The sequence below is a fragment of the Chiloscyllium plagiosum genome, chromosome 5 (genome assembly GCF_004010195.1).
Source record: "Chiloscyllium plagiosum isolate BGI_BamShark_2017 chromosome 5, ASM401019v2, whole genome shotgun sequence".
Classification (NCBI taxonomy): domain Eukaryota; kingdom Metazoa; phylum Chordata; class Chondrichthyes; order Orectolobiformes; family Hemiscylliidae; genus Chiloscyllium; species Chiloscyllium plagiosum.
Genome location: NC_057714.1, coordinates 40,604,591 through 40,623,104, shown reverse-complemented (window position 1 = coordinate 40,623,104; position 18,514 = coordinate 40,604,591). Strand labels below are relative to the sequence as shown.

The following is an 18,514-nucleotide window of genomic DNA, read 5'->3' as shown; positions in this document are numbered from 1 at the left end:
ACTTGATGTCACCATCTTTACCAGGCATCAATATTAGGGCCATTGTTTGTTTGATATGTATTAATAACCTGGGTTTATATAAAAACAATATGGATAACAAAAATCAATGTACTGACCAATGAGGATATTTAAAAATAAGAAAAAACACTGAAGATGATAGAACTCTGAAATGAAAGCCAGTGGTGCTGGGACCACTCAGCAGGTCTGGCAGCACTTGTGGCAGGTGAAAATATGGAATTCACTCCATACTCATTGCATTTTTAAACTTTGCAACACATTTAGTATGAACCTTCCCAAGGCCAATAGGAACAAGCAATAAATGCTGATCAGCCAGTGACATCCATGTCCCACAAGTGAATAATAATTTTCAAAATTGTAGTGGTAAAGCCACGCAGCAAAGTACGAATGTTAATCTTGTTCAAAGGTCGTAGTGTAATTGAGAGCTTTGCATGTATGTCATATCTTGTGTGATTAAATGTCAGGGAAACATGTTTCTTCTGCACTAAAGACAATGGCAAAGATAAAGATGGTAAACAGTGAGCCCACAAAGTTACGATAGATGTAAGTGCAATTAAACCATGTTAGTTTGCTGAGACACAAAGTAAAGGGTAAACAATAACGTAGTCCAAATCTAATCATCTCAGTCTGAAAAACTATAGTCTAGTACGGCAAGGTACCAACAACTTGCAAAGGGAGAGAATCTCAGACATCAGTGGAAAAAAAAAGGACATTCAACCAGGGACATCCAACAGCAACAATTAGAGTTATGGTATTTTTGTTAAGTATCAATTCTATGTTAATTGAGTTTAATAAACTTGTGCCAATAATCAGGGCAATGTATGTACTAGCTATGGCAAGGAGTGATCACGATCTGTATATTTGAAAACATTACAAGAGTTAACATATTAAGTGGAATCTAACCCTTTAAACTTAAGGGAAAGAAGAAAGGGGATGGACCATATGCCAAAGAGGGAAGTAGAGGCAGAAAGAACGAAAGGTAAAGCTTGAAACACGATCACAGGTAGAAGAGATTGAATGCCAAAGATGTCATGAAACAAAGACAAAAGGTAATGGTTGTGGTAAAAAAAAAGACAAAAGAAATAAAACAATTGCTCAGAGTGAGTGCAAATGCCAGAATAATGAACAGCAAAAGACATGGAAACTAGTTTCAAATAACCACATAGCAAAAGAGAGATCAAAATAGAAACAGAATTCATGGTTTGAGATTGCTGGCCCCATATGGAGTTCAGAAGTGCTTTAATCAGAAGCTAACGTGTTGTTCCTCAAGCTTGTGTTGAACTTCAGTGGACAAAATTAAAAATCACAAAACACCAGGTTATAGTTCAACAGGTTTATTTGAAACTATAACTTGGTGTCGTGAGATTTTTAACTTTGCCCACCCCAGTTCAACACTGGCATCTTCGCATCAGAAGATAAGTAGAACATTATGGCAGGCAGAGGTCAGAGATGTCAGCAAGTCCAAGGCAATGAACTGAAAGTGAAAGCATCTGGGAGCTTAGTCCTGTTTGCAGACTTGACGAAGGTGCTTGTTAGGTTTCAAGGAGGACCAAGAAGCTGAAGTGCTTTATTAAAATGGCACACAGCAGACTTAGCGGTTTCCCGTTCAAAATGACTGATGATCATGACAACACATGATCATCAATCTTCCATACTTACCAAGTACATAACATCCCAACAAAAACAAAAACAGAAATTCCTGGAAAAACTCAGCAGATCTGCCTGTATCTGTGAAGAGAAATCAGAGTTAATGTTTTGGGTCCAGTGACCCTTCTTCAGATACATAACATCCCACCCCATTACATCAGAGGTTCCTCCAATCAAAATGTTCACAATATTTACAACATATCTTGGGGGCAGCACATAGTTAGCACCGCTGCCTCACAGTGCCAGGGACCCGTCTTCAATTCCAGCCTCAGGTGACTGTCTGTGTGGAGTTTGCACATTCTCTCAGCGTCTGCATGGATTTCCACTGGGTGCTCTGGTTTCCTCCCACAGTGTAAAGATGTGCAGGTTAGATGGATTGGACAGGCTGAATTGCCTATAGTGTCCAGGGATGTGCAGGCTGGGCAGATTAACCATGGAGAATGCAGGATCATAGGAATAGGATAGGAGTGTGGTCTGGTTGGACTTGATGGGCCAAACAGCCTGCTTCCATATTGTAGGGATTGTATGATTTTACAATATATAAAATAGCGAGTGGATAAATAATTCCAGAGGACACTATTCTTATGTGGGTGTCAGCGTAACTCAGGAGTCTATTTATTTTTATTGCTGGCTTTAACTCCTGGAGTTTTAGGTGTACAAGATGATTGAATGTTCAGAGGTTCACACAATGTCCTGGTATTCTCCACTAAGATACTGTTTGCCTCAGACATTCCAGTTACTCTTCTGCCACACGTATACCCAAGAAATATTCTGGCAGTTATGTGTGGATCTTCAATCTTCCGGCACATTTGATCTGTCTGCCAAGCCTTCACCTACATGTCTTCTCCATATTACATGGTTTCTTGTGCAATATGTGCTACAATGATGGATGGTACTCATTTCTTCCCACTGATTTAATTCCTCATCACTTTTTTGACACCATTGGAAAATGCACTGTCTGGCCTTATACTCATGGGAAAACTTATATCGGTTGGTACCTGTCAAAATATCTTTTGCCATGGGTGGTTTCAACAAATCAAATGCCATGCACAACTGGCGCTTTATCACGGACAATGGTAGAAAAACTCAGTTGTCAAGTGGGTTGCAGTTGTTGTAACAACAAAAATTGGGTCAGTATTTTGGATGAATGATCCTTGTTACCAAGTTGCCTTTTTGGAATGTTTCACTATCTGCATGAAGTTTTCTGTCAAACCACTGGTGGCTGGGAGATAAGGATAGTCTCTTCAGATAGTCCATGAATGCTTGCAATATAAAGCATTATCACTAACAAGTTGTTCCAGAGAAGCAAACCTGACAAAGACAACATGTTCATGATGGCAACTTCGGGCCATTTAATACATAGCTAACCACTATGAAAATAATTCCCTTGCATGAGGTCTGGCATAATTCGCATAAACCAAATCATCCGCCGACATTTACGCCACCTTCAAACAGACCCCAACACCAGGGATCGATTTCCCTCCCCACCCCTTTCGCCTTCCGCAAAGACCGTTCCCTCCGTGACTATCTGGTCAGGTCCACGTCCCCAACAACCCACCCTCCCATCCTGGCACCTTCCCCTGCCATCACAGGAATTGCAAAACCTGCGCCCACACCTCCTCCCTCACCTCCATCCAAGGCCCTAAAGGAGCCTTCCACATCCATCAAAGTTTTACCTGCACATCCACCAATATCATTTATTGTATCCATTGCTCCCGATGCGGTCTCCTCTACATTGGGGAGACTGGACGCCTCCGAGCAGAACGCTTTAGGGAACATCTCTGGGACACTCACACCAATCAACCACATCACCCTGTGTCCCAACATTTCAACTCCCCCTCCCACTCTGCCAAGGACATGGAGGTCCTGGGCCTCCTTCACCGCCGCTCTCTCCCCACCAGACGTTCCACCCTTCGCGCTCTCTGCCTGTATTCCTGATGAAGGGTTTTTGCCCGAAACATAGATTTTACTGCTCCTCGGATGTTGCCTGAACTGCTGTGCTTTTCCAGCATCACTCTAATCTAGACTCTGGTTTCCAACATCTGCAGTCATTGTTTTTACCATAATAAACTTTATTAAAACTCATTTTTTTGTGCATTTTCCACAAAAGAGTTACTTATATACAAGGATAATGGACTTAGCACTTCACATTATTGCTTTATATTTCCAAGAACTGCAGTGCTTTATTTAATGAGTATTACAATATCATTCTAGGATGTCGAACCATTAACATTCTGTATTCACCCCAAGTACTTGTAATGTTTAAATGAAGCAGCTCCATAACTTCCTAACCCAATTACATTCTTCTCTTCAAGCATTAATGCTTTAAAAAAACAATTAAAATGATGTTCAATTATTACAATGGGAAGGCAATGGTTTGTCACTGAACTTGTAATCCAGAACCTCAGGCAAGTGTCCTGAGGACATGGGTTCAATTCCCACCATGACAAATGGTGAAATTTACATTCATTGAGAAGCTGGTCTAATGGCAACCATGTACCCGATGTTAATTATTGTAAAAAACCCATTTAGTTCACAAATATCCTTTAGAGAAGGAGATCAGCTGTCCTTACCTGGTCTGACCAAAACATGACTCCAGACCTACAGTAATGTAACTGACTCTCAATTGCTCTTTGGGCAATTAGGGATGAGCAATAAATGCTGGCCTAGCGAACAATGCCCACATCCCATTATCAGATTTTTAAAAACTACTGCCAAAAGGTAAGTACTGAAATTACCATAATCCTGCAAGAGCAGAAGCTGCTCTCTAATAGAGAGAGACATGACTGACAGCGGATTAACTCAAGGGTCACCACACCTCAGGGATTGAGAAGGAAGGTCTTGCATGGTGACCTCCGGCAGTTTGGGAATTGAACTCACTATTAGTGTGACTCTGCATTGCAAACCAGCTGTCCAGCCAGATGAGCTAACCAACTCCTAAATGTCAGAATTATTGCTTCAATTTTGTTCTCCTTTGGTGTTAAATGAATTATTTGCCCAACTGAGTCACACATCAACAATGCAAGCAATAGTTTAATGGCATCTTGTCAAAATAACACTAAAGAAGTTTTAAATTGTACTTGCTAAATCATGACGTTACAAAAAAAAAAGTGATTACCTTCCACCATGTCCACCATCCACCGAGTCCTGGCTACCAGCTTCACTGGGTGTACTCACTGATTTCGAGGAGGGAGACATAGGGGTTGGGACTAAATAATGAAAATAACAGGCATCCCATGTTACTAATTGCAGTGGTTGCACTGATGGTGAGCAACATCAGTCAAAAAACGTAACAAAAAAGGTTTAAATAAGTAGGGTATATGGCAGAAAATGGAATTGAAATGGTAAAAGCCAAAAGGAAAAAAAAGGGAAATAAAATTGACATTTAATTTTTTTGTAAAAATAATCACTCAAAATATGTTTGGAATGTACATATTACAATTATTAAAATGCAGCAGGGTTTCAGCTGTCACAATAAAATTAGAATGTCAAATAATCTGAAACAAGTATTCTAAAAAGTGATATGTTACTTATCACAATACTTTCAGAGGTCAATGTCAATAAGTAGGCCAACAACTGAAGTTACACCAAATTGTCAATAACACACATGGATTAGAAATTTTCCAAAAGAAAAATAAACTTTAAGTACAAGGTAATATTCAGAAACATCTGGCTCCTCAGAATCATTGAAAAATGACTGCTTTAAATTATTTAAACAATTAATATTTCTGATGTTGACATTCATTTAAATTTTACAATATAAAAGGTTTTCAAATTCTCGTGGTCAACAATTTCCTTTACAGAAGCTACAATTAACGCAAAATAATAGATTAAAAATGGACTAGCAAGTATATATTCAAACATATTCGAGGAGAAAGTGAGGATTGCAGATGCTGGAGATCAGGGCTGAAAAAGTGTTGCTGGAAAAGCACAGCAGGTCAGGCAGCATCCAAGGAACAGGAGAAGGGCTCATGCCCGAAACGTCGATTCTCCTGTTCCTTGGATGCTGCCTGACCTGCTGTGCTTTTCCAGCAACACATTTTCAGCTATATTCAAACATATATATTGTTTGCATACAGTTAAAAGATATGGAAACAAAGTTTGACATTACAATTTCGAAAAATGCTCAATTTTATTCTAAAGTTAAAAATCTCACCATCAGGTTACAGTCCAATGGTTTATTTGGAAATACTAGCTTTCAGAGTGCTGCTCCTTCATCAGGTAGCTTTGTAAGAGGATCATAAGGCACAGAATTTATAGCAAAAGATTACAGTGTCATGCAACTGAAATGATATATTGAACTAACCTAGACTTAACAGCAATCTAGGTTTGTTCAATATATCATTTCATTTGCATGACGCTGTAATCTTTTGCTACAAATTCTGTGTCTTATGATCCTCTTCCAAAGCAACCTGAAGGAGCAACGCTCTGAAAGTTAGTGCTTCCAAATAAATCTGTTGGACTGTATCTGGAGTCATGATCTTTTAAACTTTGTCCACCCTCAACCAACACCAGTACCTCCACATCAATTTTATTCCAATTTATCTTATTGAAATTGTGAAAAAGCAGTTTTGACGTAGATTTTCAATTTTTGAAATAAAACACTTATTATCAATTAAACTAAATCTAAAGGTTCCAAACAGGAGCCATATTGTGCTCAAAATGTTAACTGCATCTCTTTCTACTGATGCTATCAGACCTGCTGAGTTTCTCCAGCACTCTGTTCTTATTTCAGATTTCTAACATTGAAGTATTTTGCTTGCATTTAAATTTAAAGGGAGTAAGATGAACTGAATAGAAGAAAGCTAATGATAGCTCTGTTTAAAAAAAACAGCTCAGGTACAAATAGCTAAGTGGCCTCATTTTGTGCTGCATAACTCTATAATTTAAAATATTGCTGTACTTCATTTTTCTTTTAAAAAACAGCTTCTGAATAAGTGTCACATTTTTGTGAACAGATTTTCTAAGTTTCAGCTGAAACCCTGTAAGAAAAGCACAACCATATGTTTAAAATTCATCTTTGGATATTTGCAAAAAATCAAATACAAAAAAGAATCATACGTATGAAAAACGATGGTTTTAAATCAAATGTATTTTGAAGAAACAATGGAACAAAGCTGAACTTAACATAAAACATACATCACAATACTTAAGGTGGGAAAATAGGTATGAACTGAAAATCAAAATATACTATCAATGAATTCAGTAAAGTTGAACGATAGATCAATCAATAAAACGATTTCTTCAGACATCTAATTATCCATTCTAACTAAATACTAACATCAGTGTATATTTTGGTTACAGGTGATTTCAACTAAAACTGAAGTTGAAATAAAATATAGATGACTGTCACATAGGTTGAACAATACTCTTGAAGATATTCTGGACTCCAACTGCAAAATGTGGATACAAGTTTGGCCTCAAGTAAGAAAACACATGATCTGGTTTTGAGCAAATAGATAAAATACTACACACACACACACGTGCCTTTTCATAGTGGCTTTTTAAGCAATTTGAAAGCAAACTTCATAATTTTTTTTTAAAAAAGGCCTGCATTATTGTTGCTATATTGATTTTTCTCCAAGAATGTTAACACTTCTGGTTTAACTTTATAAATCCTCTTTTAAGAGATCTGTCAAATTTGTATAACAGAGAAACTAACATTTTGTGATTGACTTAGTTTAGTTGTAATCATAATGAATCAATTAGTATACCTTTTATTTAATATTATTGTCCTTTTACAGTAACTAATGCAGATATTGGTACTTTAACAAGACTCTGCTTAGCTTCACTTGACAGAAAAGTGCCTTGGGGTTGTGAAGATTATGCAGCTGTATCTTTAAAACATTAGTGCAAGACCAAAGGAGACCACGATTTAGCTTCTTCCCATTTCATGACCGAGAATTTGCAATAGTCAAAGCCAAAGAAAGCAGAGTTGATACAATCCCAAATCATTAGCCCTCATCAAGAATGCATTGTCACAGCTATGCTTCTATGCTAGTGTTGTTTTGATTTGCTTTAGAAGCAAAGTGATTCTAGAAGACTAATCATAATCTTTTAACTAAACGTAATCTTTGTAATGGTGTTAATTTTGTGAAGTTGTAATTGCATGGTCATGATGGAATAATAATTAAATATTAGTTTAGATTGGAACGGTGATCATCTATACCAGATTTTATGTATTGTTAAGTTTATCTCAACTTCGTACACAGTTTTTTAAAAGGCAAAAATCTTCTGCTAAGCAAACACAGCACAAACATAAACAAACATCAGTGAACAAGCATCCTAAGGAAAGCCACATGGTCAGTCATGTCATATTTACTGCGAACTTTGCCAATTAAGCTAGCATTGAGAAATGAGCTCAAGAATATCAATCATTGGGTCCTGACTGTATATGCTTTTTTTAAACTAATGCCTCCCCTTTCCCTAAAACAGGTATAGAAGGTATAAACCATCCTACTTTTTACGCAACAGGTCATAAAATGACTACAAACAAACAAAAGTGAAAAATGAAGGGATGATAATTATTGAAAACATAAGTAACCAGTCGTCAGGAGATAATGGGACGTGACATCAACGTCCCTAATGAAAAGATTGATCATGCTTCCCTTAAACCAATTAGCATTAAGCCTTACCTAAACTTGGCCAATCAGACTATAATAGTGTGACTGGTCATGATGTAATTTGCGACTAGCATGCAAGCAGCTTAAATGTGCAGTTATCCTGCTATCCAGTTGGAAGCAGAAGGCCCTTGAGATGTTGGAGAGAGATCACAGATTCAATGTTAATCTGCACTCTATGAATGAAAATCAACAATTGTAGTCACTGCCCTGCTTCAATTGACATTATTTATAACTTAATAAAAAGTTTCTTGAGTTACTGCACTAGACTGTCACCAATTGCCTTATTAGTTAAAGTTTCGAATGAATGAATTATGATTGGTATTGGAGTTTCAATTATGACCCATAGAACTTACAAATCTCATATAGTTCAATATAGAATTTCTGTTCCAAATGTGTGTTGAGACAGGTAGTGGCCAAATACAAAGTAAAAGCATGATTTCCATACTGTAAGGAATCTAATCTAATTTAGTCTAAACACATTATAAATTCTGAGGAATAGTATTTGTTATATATATTTCTCTCCACAAGTCCTATCTAAAGGCTAGTTAGTATCATTAATTAAATGTAAAAGCCAAAAGCAGATTAACAAGACAAAAATCTGGTTTATGAACAGGCACAAAACATATTGTACCTCACCACTATGGTGCCATAAGTATGAGCAGATGAGACTGAATTTGTGTGATCAGCAGCCGTATTGTAAAAACAAAAAAAAAGTGCAGGAACAAAAGCAACAACATGCCAACATTATGTAACATGTTCACTTAGCCTCTTGCTGGATTCTGGCTCAGGATGGCAATGGCAGAGGCTGGAGAACAGGTTTCCTGCTCATATTCATGACTAGCCAAGAAAACATTAAAGTATTCTGATGGTCTTTTCTGGACCTGAACAGTCAACTTCTTTCCTCCCTCCATAAATGCTGCCTAATGTGTTGAGTATTTCCAATACCTTGTTTTTATTTGGTTTTTCTTGATTCCATAATCAGTAATAGTTTGTTTCAGAATTAAAAACTGGAAGTTGATTTGTTATCAACAGTTTTGCTGTTTTAATCATTCTTGAATGAGTAGAGCTATAAATGAGTCCGTTTTGTTCCAAGAGCATGGTAATTCAGTTCAGTCCTTGTTGTCTATTCTCTTTCCATTAATATAGATTGATAAATTTTTAACTTCATAAAAAAAGGCTTAAAATTAAAAAATATTGATTAGCTCTCCCATTTTTCCCTTTTAAAAAAAGTTGCTCCCTATATTTTAAAAAAATTCTTGGACTTATTTTTCTTTTATCTTTTCTCAAATTGCTTTGCTGTTCAGGGCCAAGTTTTCTGCATTTTTCCAATTTTAATATTTCTAGCTTAATTTCTACATCCAACCAGCTAATCAGCAAAGCTCTCGTTATCTTCACTAAATTCCAATCACTATCCATTGAAGTATAAAGTGAGAAATCACAACTGCTAGGAACAGTTCTATACATGTACTTATAAGTACATTCGCCCAACAGCATGCCAATTGCATGTACTTTAATTCTTATTTCACCTTCTTCCTTGTTTCAAAGTTTCAAAGTTTTATATTTAATTTACCCAATCTATGGAGCATGTTGGGGAAGTGTGGAGTACGTGCATGTCAAGGAAGTTGTTTCTAGTCAAAGAGACTGAAGTAATCAAGCCAATAGAATCAAATCAATAAACCAATCAGAATCATTTTCCCCATAGTTGAAATTTTTAATACTAGGGGCCACACATTTAAGGTAAGTGCGGGGGGGGGGGGGGGGGAGAGAGAAAAAGTTCAAGGAGATGAGAGGGGCAAGGCTTTTATAAACAGTGATAGGTGCCTGGAATGCACTGCCAGGGATAGTGGTGGCAGAGGCAGATATGGCAGGGGCATTTAAGAGTTTTTAAGATATGCACATGAATATGTAAGGTTTGGAGAGATATGGACATGGGCAGGCATAAGGAACTAGTTTAATTTGGCATCATGCTTGACACAACATCGGGGCCGAAGGGGCTGTTCCCATGCTGTACTTTCCCATGCTGTACTGATCTTTGTTCTATGTTGTAATATAAGCCAAGTGAGTCAACATAACCTGCTCGTATAAAAAATGGCTAGATGATCATTTGCATGTTTTCAATTGATTGTAAAGCAGACTAAAAATGATAAACTCAAAATTTTCACTGATCTGAAGTTAAGATATTCAAGGAAAACATTTACATAAGCTTCATTCGGCATTTCTTTCCCTTCACCTACTGACGCACCATTACTTTAGACTTATTACTCCTCTTAATTTTCAAAATCACTTGCATAATCCTAAAGCATTGGATTGGACACAACATAAATGCCAGATTTAACATGAGCACCTCCTGTACAACAGTGACTAGACACCTTACCTAATGCTGGCTCTGGGGCGATGCCAATGCTCTGTAGCAATGCTTCGGTCTCCCTTCGCTTGCGATCAAGGTCAGAGTCCTCGGGAGGTGGCTCTTTCTTCTGTTGCATTTCAGCCTGAAAGACCAACAAGAAACGTTATTAACTTAGCACTGGATAGAAAATATTTTGGTTTTCTTCAAGGTGGAATCAATTCCACATTCTACTAAAGGATGATATAAAAAAGGTAAATAGGAGGCTTTAAATAAATATTATGACACTATTTATTCAAGACTGATGTTCAAGTAGTTCCACAATGCCCATAACTGCAACATTCATTGATGTAATAAAAACCTTAAGTAAAATATTTAGAAGGAGTTATGTCCAGGATTTGATGGGGCAAATTACAGATTTTCCTTCATGCTTTTTTTTCTGCAGAAATACAAAACAAATTTCCTCATTTAAATTGTCTGTACTAACTTGCCACACAGTTTGAATTATTATGCAGCAGGTATTCATATTGTTCAAAATTTCATGGAGCAAATATACAGAGATCTACAAATATCACTAACTTATTCCTAGATACTGACTTAGTTATTTTCCAATCGAACAAACTAACAGCTGTTCTTAAATTTTCCCAGAAAATCTCTTAACAAAATTAATCATCATAGTGAAGATGAATCCATAGCCCTGGATCAGCGCAAATAGAGGCAGTGTGTAGATGAGCAATAACTTTTGGTTCCGAGGTTGGGAGAAAACTAGGGAGACAAAGGCCAAAGATGGCAAGGCTGATGAAGTTCAACAGGTGTAGAATTTCCAATCTTCTGAACTGGATAAAGAACAACTGCAGAGAAACTTTGATCATCCAGCATTTATTTAACCAAACTTCGGATTGTCAGAACAAGGTCACAAGGTCACAATGCTTGGCTAACACGTTATCCGGCATTTCATTAACCAAACAAAATATTCCCCGCCCGTGTCCTTCGGATAATCCAGGTTCCTCTGTTTACCATAAGAGTGTTTTTGTGTTGCAACGTTAACATCCCTACCTCTGGACCAGAAGACATGGGTTCAGGTATGCCCTCAAACCTACACAATAACATCTCTCAACAGGTCAGTAAAATAAATCATTGAATTAATTTTTACCACCTAACTGCTCATATGAAGCAATCAACCATTTTTCTTAGTTCACTGACCTCTTTCTTTTTTCTTTCTTCTTCTTTTCTTTTTTTCTCTTCTCGTATCTGAGCCAGTCTTTGTTTTTTACGCTCCAGTTCGGCTTTTAAGTCACTTTTATCTGACATTTTGATATATCTGGAAGATTAAAGTTAGAAGCAAGACTTAAAAGATGTAGCATCCATTATGCTTTATACTGCAGATGCATGCAATCAAACATCACCTCAACCTTTTTTCTATGGTTTAGTTTTGCATTTACTCTTTACCTCAAGATTTCAGTGGAATCTGAATTTTAATTCTTTACAGCCAGATTGCTGAAGGCTGGGCAACTTCAATGTCTGCAAACCCATTGGTGGGCAAAGCATTGATCATATATATTGTGAGTTATTGACGATAACACCTTAATTCCACAATCGTGACGTGGAGGTGTTGGTGTGTACAGAGTTAAAAATCACTAGGTTGCAGTCCAACAGGTTTATTTAGAAGTACTAGCTTCTGGAGTGCTGCTCCTTCATCCACAGTACCTTCGATATTTACTTCAAATGGAGAACAAAACCTGGAATGATGCAAAACCAACTTTCTGACCAATTTAGTCAGTTTGCCCAACAAGCAAGTTAGGTTAAAACTACTTCAAAAGCCAAGGCTTAGCTTCACAATCAGGCCGACTATAAACATTTCATTGTCGAATAAGCAATTTTGAAAGACTGCACATTCATCCTATGAACTTTTAATAAACAAACTTTCAGCAGATACAAATTAAATCCTTAAAACATGGAAAGTCTTAATCTTACTGATAGTTTGTAAAATATGAAAGGAATATAAACGTGCATAAATTGAAACACACAACACTGATTTAGTTATGTACATGAAGTGTATTATTGGTTCAAAAGTTTCATCTTCCCAAATCACTCAAGTGGAGTTGTGCAAAAGAAAACAAATGTATCTCCTGTACCAAGATGGGACTTCAATGGCTTCCCAAGTCCAGCAAGTTTTGGACCAGGGCAGAAGTACCTCTCATTCCAAAAGTCAGTAGATTTTCTAACTCTCTTGCCATTATTACATTGACTGTGAAAAGCCTATTAATTTCCACAGCTACTATTTTTTTCATTTAACCTGAATGATGGTCCTACAAAAGGAAAGGTGAGTCCTGGTGAGGCCTCAGGACACCTGGAAGATTGGGTTTCCCAAACATTGTGCAGAAATTAACTGCCGATCACATTACAGTAGTGCATTGGACCAACAGCTATACTTCCTGTCCAAAGGGTCTCCAGACTATGAACAAGTATGAGGAGAAAGTAAGGACTGAAGAAGGGCTTATGTCCGAAACGTCTATTCTCCTGTTCCTTGGATGCTGCCTGACCTGCTGCGCTTTTCCAGCAACACATTTTCAGCTATGAACAAGTATGAGGCAAGATCAACTTTGATGGTATTAGACAGGAACTTTTAAATGTTGATTGGAGGACGATCGCAAATAAAGGGATGCCTTACAAGTGGGAGGCTTTCAGAAGCAAGATAACAAGAGTTCAGGACCAGCATAATCTTGTTAATGTGAAGGGCAAGCAGGTAAGAGTAGGGAACACTGGATGACTAGAGATATTAATGCTGTGATCAAGAAAATGGAGGCATATGTTAGGTATAGGCAGCTGAGATCAAGTACTTCCCTTGAGAAGAATAGAGGAATAGGAGTACACTTACGAGGGAAATCAGGAGGTCAAAAAAGTGGCCATGAAATAGCTTTGACAGATAAGGAAAAGAGAATCCAATGAGATTCAACAAATACATTAAAGTAAAAGTGTGTCTAGGAAGAGAATAGTGTCCATTAAACATCAACAAGGCTGTCCACGTGTGGAGACACAGGAGAAGGTGAGATCCTAAACAAATATTTCTTGTCAGTATTCACCATGGAAAAGACAAGGAAATTAGGAAACTCAGAAGTAAGTAGTGAAAAAGAGTCCACATTATAGAAGAGGAGGTGCTGCAAGTGTTAAAATGCATTAAGGTAAATTAAGTCCCACGGACCTGATCAGGTGTATCCCAGCACATTGTGGAAAGCAAGAGAAGAATTTGCACGCCCATAGCAGAGAGATTTGGGTAAGGTGAGGTGAGGTGCCAGAAGACTGGAGGATGGTCAACATTGTGCCATTATTTAAGAAAGGCTACAAGGAAAAGCCAAAGAATTACAAGTGGGTGAGCCTAACATCAGTGGTAAGTTGTTGGAGGGGAGACCGAGAGATAGGATGTACATGCATTTGGGAAGACAAGGACTGAATGGAGAGAGTCAGCGTGGTTTTACGCGTGGGAAATTGTCTCTCTCAAATTTGAGATTTTTGAAGAGGTGACCAAGACAGGCATGTGAAGGACAGTGCAGTGAACATTTTATACATTGACTTTAGCAAGGCACTGCACGATAGACTGGTTAGTAAGATTAGATCACAGGATCTAGGGAGAGCTAGTTAATAGATATAAAATTGGCTTGATGGTAGAAGACAGTGGATGATGCTAGAGGATTGTTTGTCAGACTGGAGTTCTGTGTCAAGCGACGTGCCACAAGAATCAGTGCTGGGTCCACTGCTGTTTGTCATTTATATAAACAATTTGGGTGAGATTACAGGAGGCATGGTTAGTAAGTTGTGGGTGACACCAAAATTGGTGATATCATGGACAGTGAAGAAGGTTAGCTAGAGTACAAGATCTCTATTAGATGGGCCAAGGAATGGCAGATAAAGTTTAATTTAGATAAATGTAAAGTTTTGCATTTTGGGTTGACAAACCAGGGCAAGACTTACACAGTTAATGGTAGAGCCCTGGGGAGCGTTGTCAAATAGACAGACCTAGAGGTGCAGGTACATAGTTCCATGAAAGTGGTATCACCGGTAGACAAGGCAGTGAAGGCATTTGACATGCTTGCCTTTATTGGTCAGAGCACAGTGTACAGGAGCTGGGTCATGCTACAGCTTTAGAGGACATTGGTAAGGCCATATGTGGCGTACGGTGTACAATTCTGGTCATCCTGCAAATCACAGCAAAAAAGATTGACAAGTATGGCACTGAAACTGGAATGTTTGAGCTGCAAGGAGAGGCTGGATAGACTGGGAATTTTTTTTCCCCTGGAGTGTAAGAGATAGAGGGGTGACATAAAGATTTATAAAATCATGAGGGGCATGGATAAGGTAAATAGCTAGGGTCTTTTCGCCAGATTTGGGGAGTCCGAACTGGAGGGCATAGGTTTAAGTTGAGGGGGGAAAGATTTGAAAGGGACCAGAAGGGAACTTTTTCCACACAGAGGGTGGTGCATACATGGAACGAGCTACCAGAGGAAGTGGTAGAGGCAGATACAATTACAACATTTAGAAAACAATTAGTCAAGTACATGGATAGGAAAGGTTTAAAGGGATATGGTCCAAACACAGGCAAATGAAATTAGTTCAGTTTAGGAAACCTAGTCAGCAAGAATGTGTTGAGCAAAGGGCTTGTTTCCATACTGTATACCTCTAAGAATAAGTAGGAGAGGATGGGGGAAAAAAAGAGTGAATGAGAGAGATTGCAAACTGTGATGACAGGGCTCCAAGGATGGACAGAGAGCTACAGAAAGGTCATAGGGTTAGTCTACCAAGTTGGTTCTTGAGCCTGAAGGAAGCATTCTCTGAGCAGGAATGTTGCTGCAACAATGCGGTCACTTTAAAAGAGTTATTTTTCCTTGTTTTGTTTCCCCTCAAGAGAGGTAGTAAAGGCAGAGATGCCAAAGAGTCTAGGAAGAGGCTAGTTTAACAATGGAAGGGGAGTGGCCAGTTCTCAAAGTTCAAGTTTTTTCTACTTTGTTTTAGCTGTAGCAGTCACAAGATGTGAGTGTCCAGGGGAGTTGTAAGCTTCAGTAAAGAACTCCTCAGACCTTTTACAGAAATCTGTTTGGATGTTGTTCCCTGCCTGTAAGAATGTGCTTGAATTTACCTTTTTATCAAGGGGTGTGTTTGTAGGTTGTTGCTGTATTAAAACTGCTAATTAGAAATAGTTACTACATTGGGACAGTTAAGTTTTTCCAATAGTTAAGTTATTCTAAATGCCATTTTCTTTTGTTTGCATTTCAACTGTAGTTTTAAAATAAATTCTGTTTTGCTTAAAGCTGAGTGATTTGACCAGGTGCATCACACCTGGAATATCCACTTCACATCTGCCTTTAAAATAAGAGGGCGCCTGGCCTGGTCCATAACAGTAACATTACAGTCAAATTTGTAGATGACAAAACAAGTGGGAAGAAGACACATGGTGAAGACGAAACAGAGGCTGCAGGTGTTTGTAGACAGACCAAACAAGTGGGGAAAAGGCTTGCCAGATAAAACACACTAAAGGAAAATGTAAGATCCTGCCAAAGTGAATAAAGAGGACCTGAAAGATTTAAGTGAAGAAAGACTGCAGAAAACTACAGCACAGAGGGATTTAGGAGCCCCCATGCATGTATCACAAAAACCAGCAAAGTTCAGCAAGTAGGATAGTGAAAAAGGCGTTTGGTATGCTTTCTTTTATTGGTCAGAGTATGGAGTACAGGAGTTGGGAGGTCATGTTGTGGCTGTACAGGACATTGGTTAGGCCACTATTGGAATATTGCATACAATTCTGGTCTCCTTCCTATTGGAAAGATGTTGTGAAACTTGAAAGGGTTCAGAAAAGATTTACAAGGATGTTGCCAGGGTTGGAGGATTTGAGCTACAGGGAGAGGCTGGACAGGCTGAGGGGTGACCTTATAGAGGTTTACAAAATTATGAGGGGCATGGATAGGATAAATAGACAAAGTCTTTTCCCTGGGGTCCGGGAGTCCAGAACTAGAGGGCACAGGTTTAGGGTGAGAAGGGAAAGATATAAAAGTAACCCAAGGGGCAACTTTTTCACGCAGAGGGTGGTACGTGTATGAAATGAGCTGCCAGAGGATGTGGTGGAGGCTGGTACAACTGCAACATTTAAGAGGCATTTGGATGGGTATATGAATAGGAAGAGTTTGGAGCCGGCAGGTGGGACTAGATTAAGTTGGGATATCTGGTCGGCATGAACAGGTTGGACCGAAGGGTCTGTTTCCATGCTGTACATCTCTATGACTCTAATAGGGAAGGCAAATAGAAAGCTGGCCTTTAAAGAGAATGGAATATGGAGGTGTTGCTAAAACTATACAAGACCTGAAATACTGTGAAAAGGCTTGGTACTCTTATCTAGGCAAAGATATATTGGCATTGGAGGCAGTCAAAAAATGCACTAGCTTGATTTCAAGTATGGAGGGGCTGCCTCTTGAGGAGCAGTTGAATAGGTTTAACATGAGTTAAAGATGAGTGACAGGTGACCTTATTCAAACATGTCACATTCTTAAGGGACTTGATAGAGTAGATGCAGGAAAATTGTTTCCCTTATTGGACAGCGTAGGACTAGAGGGCAACATTTCAGCAGGATGGAGTCACAATTTTAAGAGAGATGAGAAGGAATTTCTCCCCTCAGGGGTAGTGAATCTGTAAAATTATTTAGATTAGATTAGATTACTTACAGTGTGGAAACAGGCCCTTCGGCCCAACAAGTCCACACCGACCCGCCGAAGCGTAACCCACCCATACCCCTACATTTACCCCTTTTAACCTAACACTACGGGCAATTTAGCATGGCCAATTCACCTGACCCGCACATCTTTGTGACTGTGGGAGGAAACCGGAGCACCCGGAGGAAACCCACGCAGACACGGGGAGAATGTGCAAACTCCACACAGTCAGTCGCCTGAGTCGGGAATTGAACCCGGGTCTCTGGCGCTGTGAGGCAGCAGTGCTAACCACTGTGCCACCGTGCCGCCCACATTTACTGGAAGCTGGATCGTTAAAAATCTCCCTCAGCCTTGAATACACTTAATCAGTGAATGGAATCAAGAATTATGGGCAAAGACAGGAAAATGGAGTTGAACATTATCAGATAAGCCACAATTTCATTGAATAGCACAACAAACTCAATGGGCTGAAGGGCCTACATTTACTCCTGCATCTCATGGTCTTGAAAATATTTATTTCAGAAACATTTTATTTCATCTCATTTAATCTGTTAATTCTCCCCAAAGCTTGTAGTTAAAAATAGATGGACTATTAAATAAAGGCATACAACCTCATTATAATATTTGAATAAGTAACCTGCATTCGTAAGTAGCTTGATCACCTGCCCTTTGTCCCCCTCCATTACAGAACAGAAGTAAATTAGAGAATGAGACCATTCAGGAAAGTAGAATAACATTGTTTAAAGGAGAAAGTGAGGACTGCAGATGCTGGAGATCAGAGCTGAAAAATGTGTTGCTGGAAAACCGCAGCAGGTCAGGCAGCATCCAAGGAGCAGGAGAATCGACATTTCGGGCATAAGCCCTTCTTCAGGAATGAGGAAGGTGTGCCAAGTAGGCCAAGATAAAAGGTAGGGAGGAGGGACTTGGGGGAGGGGTGTTGGAAATGCGATAGGTGGAAGGAGGTTAAGGTGAGGGTGATAGGCCGGAGGGAGGGGTGGGGCAGAGGGGTCAGGAAGAAGACTGCAGATAAAGAAGGCGGTACTGAGTCCAAGGGTTGGGACTGAGATAAGGTGGGGGGAGGGGAAATGAGGAAGCTGGAGAAATCTGCATTCATCCCTTGTGGTTGGAGGGTTCCTAGGTGGAAGATGAGGCGCTCTTCCTCCAGGCGTCGTGTTGCCATGGTCTGG

The 18,514-nt window shown here is 39.0% G+C and overlaps 1 protein-coding gene across 8 annotated transcripts in view; it reads right to left on the bottom strand.

Annotated features, from left to right (window-relative positions):
• The window catches only part of LOC122549819 (cytoplasmic dynein 1 intermediate chain 1), a 271,821-nt gene that overhangs the window by 191,996 nt on the left and 61,311 nt on the right, over positions 1-18,514 (bottom strand). For 7 of the 8 annotated variants that reach the window (XM_043689901.1, XM_043689899.1, XM_043689900.1 and 4 more), the window contains exons 2-4: positions 11,836-11,953; positions 10,663-10,777; positions 4,784-4,925 (exon numbers count right to left, since the gene is read on the bottom strand). In XM_043689901.1, coding sequence (XP_043545836.1) covers positions 4,784-4,925; positions 10,663-10,777; positions 11,836-11,943 — 365 coding nt within the window. In that variant the 5' untranslated portion in view covers positions 11,944-11,953. The remainder of the gene's footprint in view (positions 1-4,783; positions 4,926-10,662; positions 10,778-11,835; positions 11,954-18,514) is intronic. The other variant, XM_043689895.1, reaches the window with a different exon arrangement.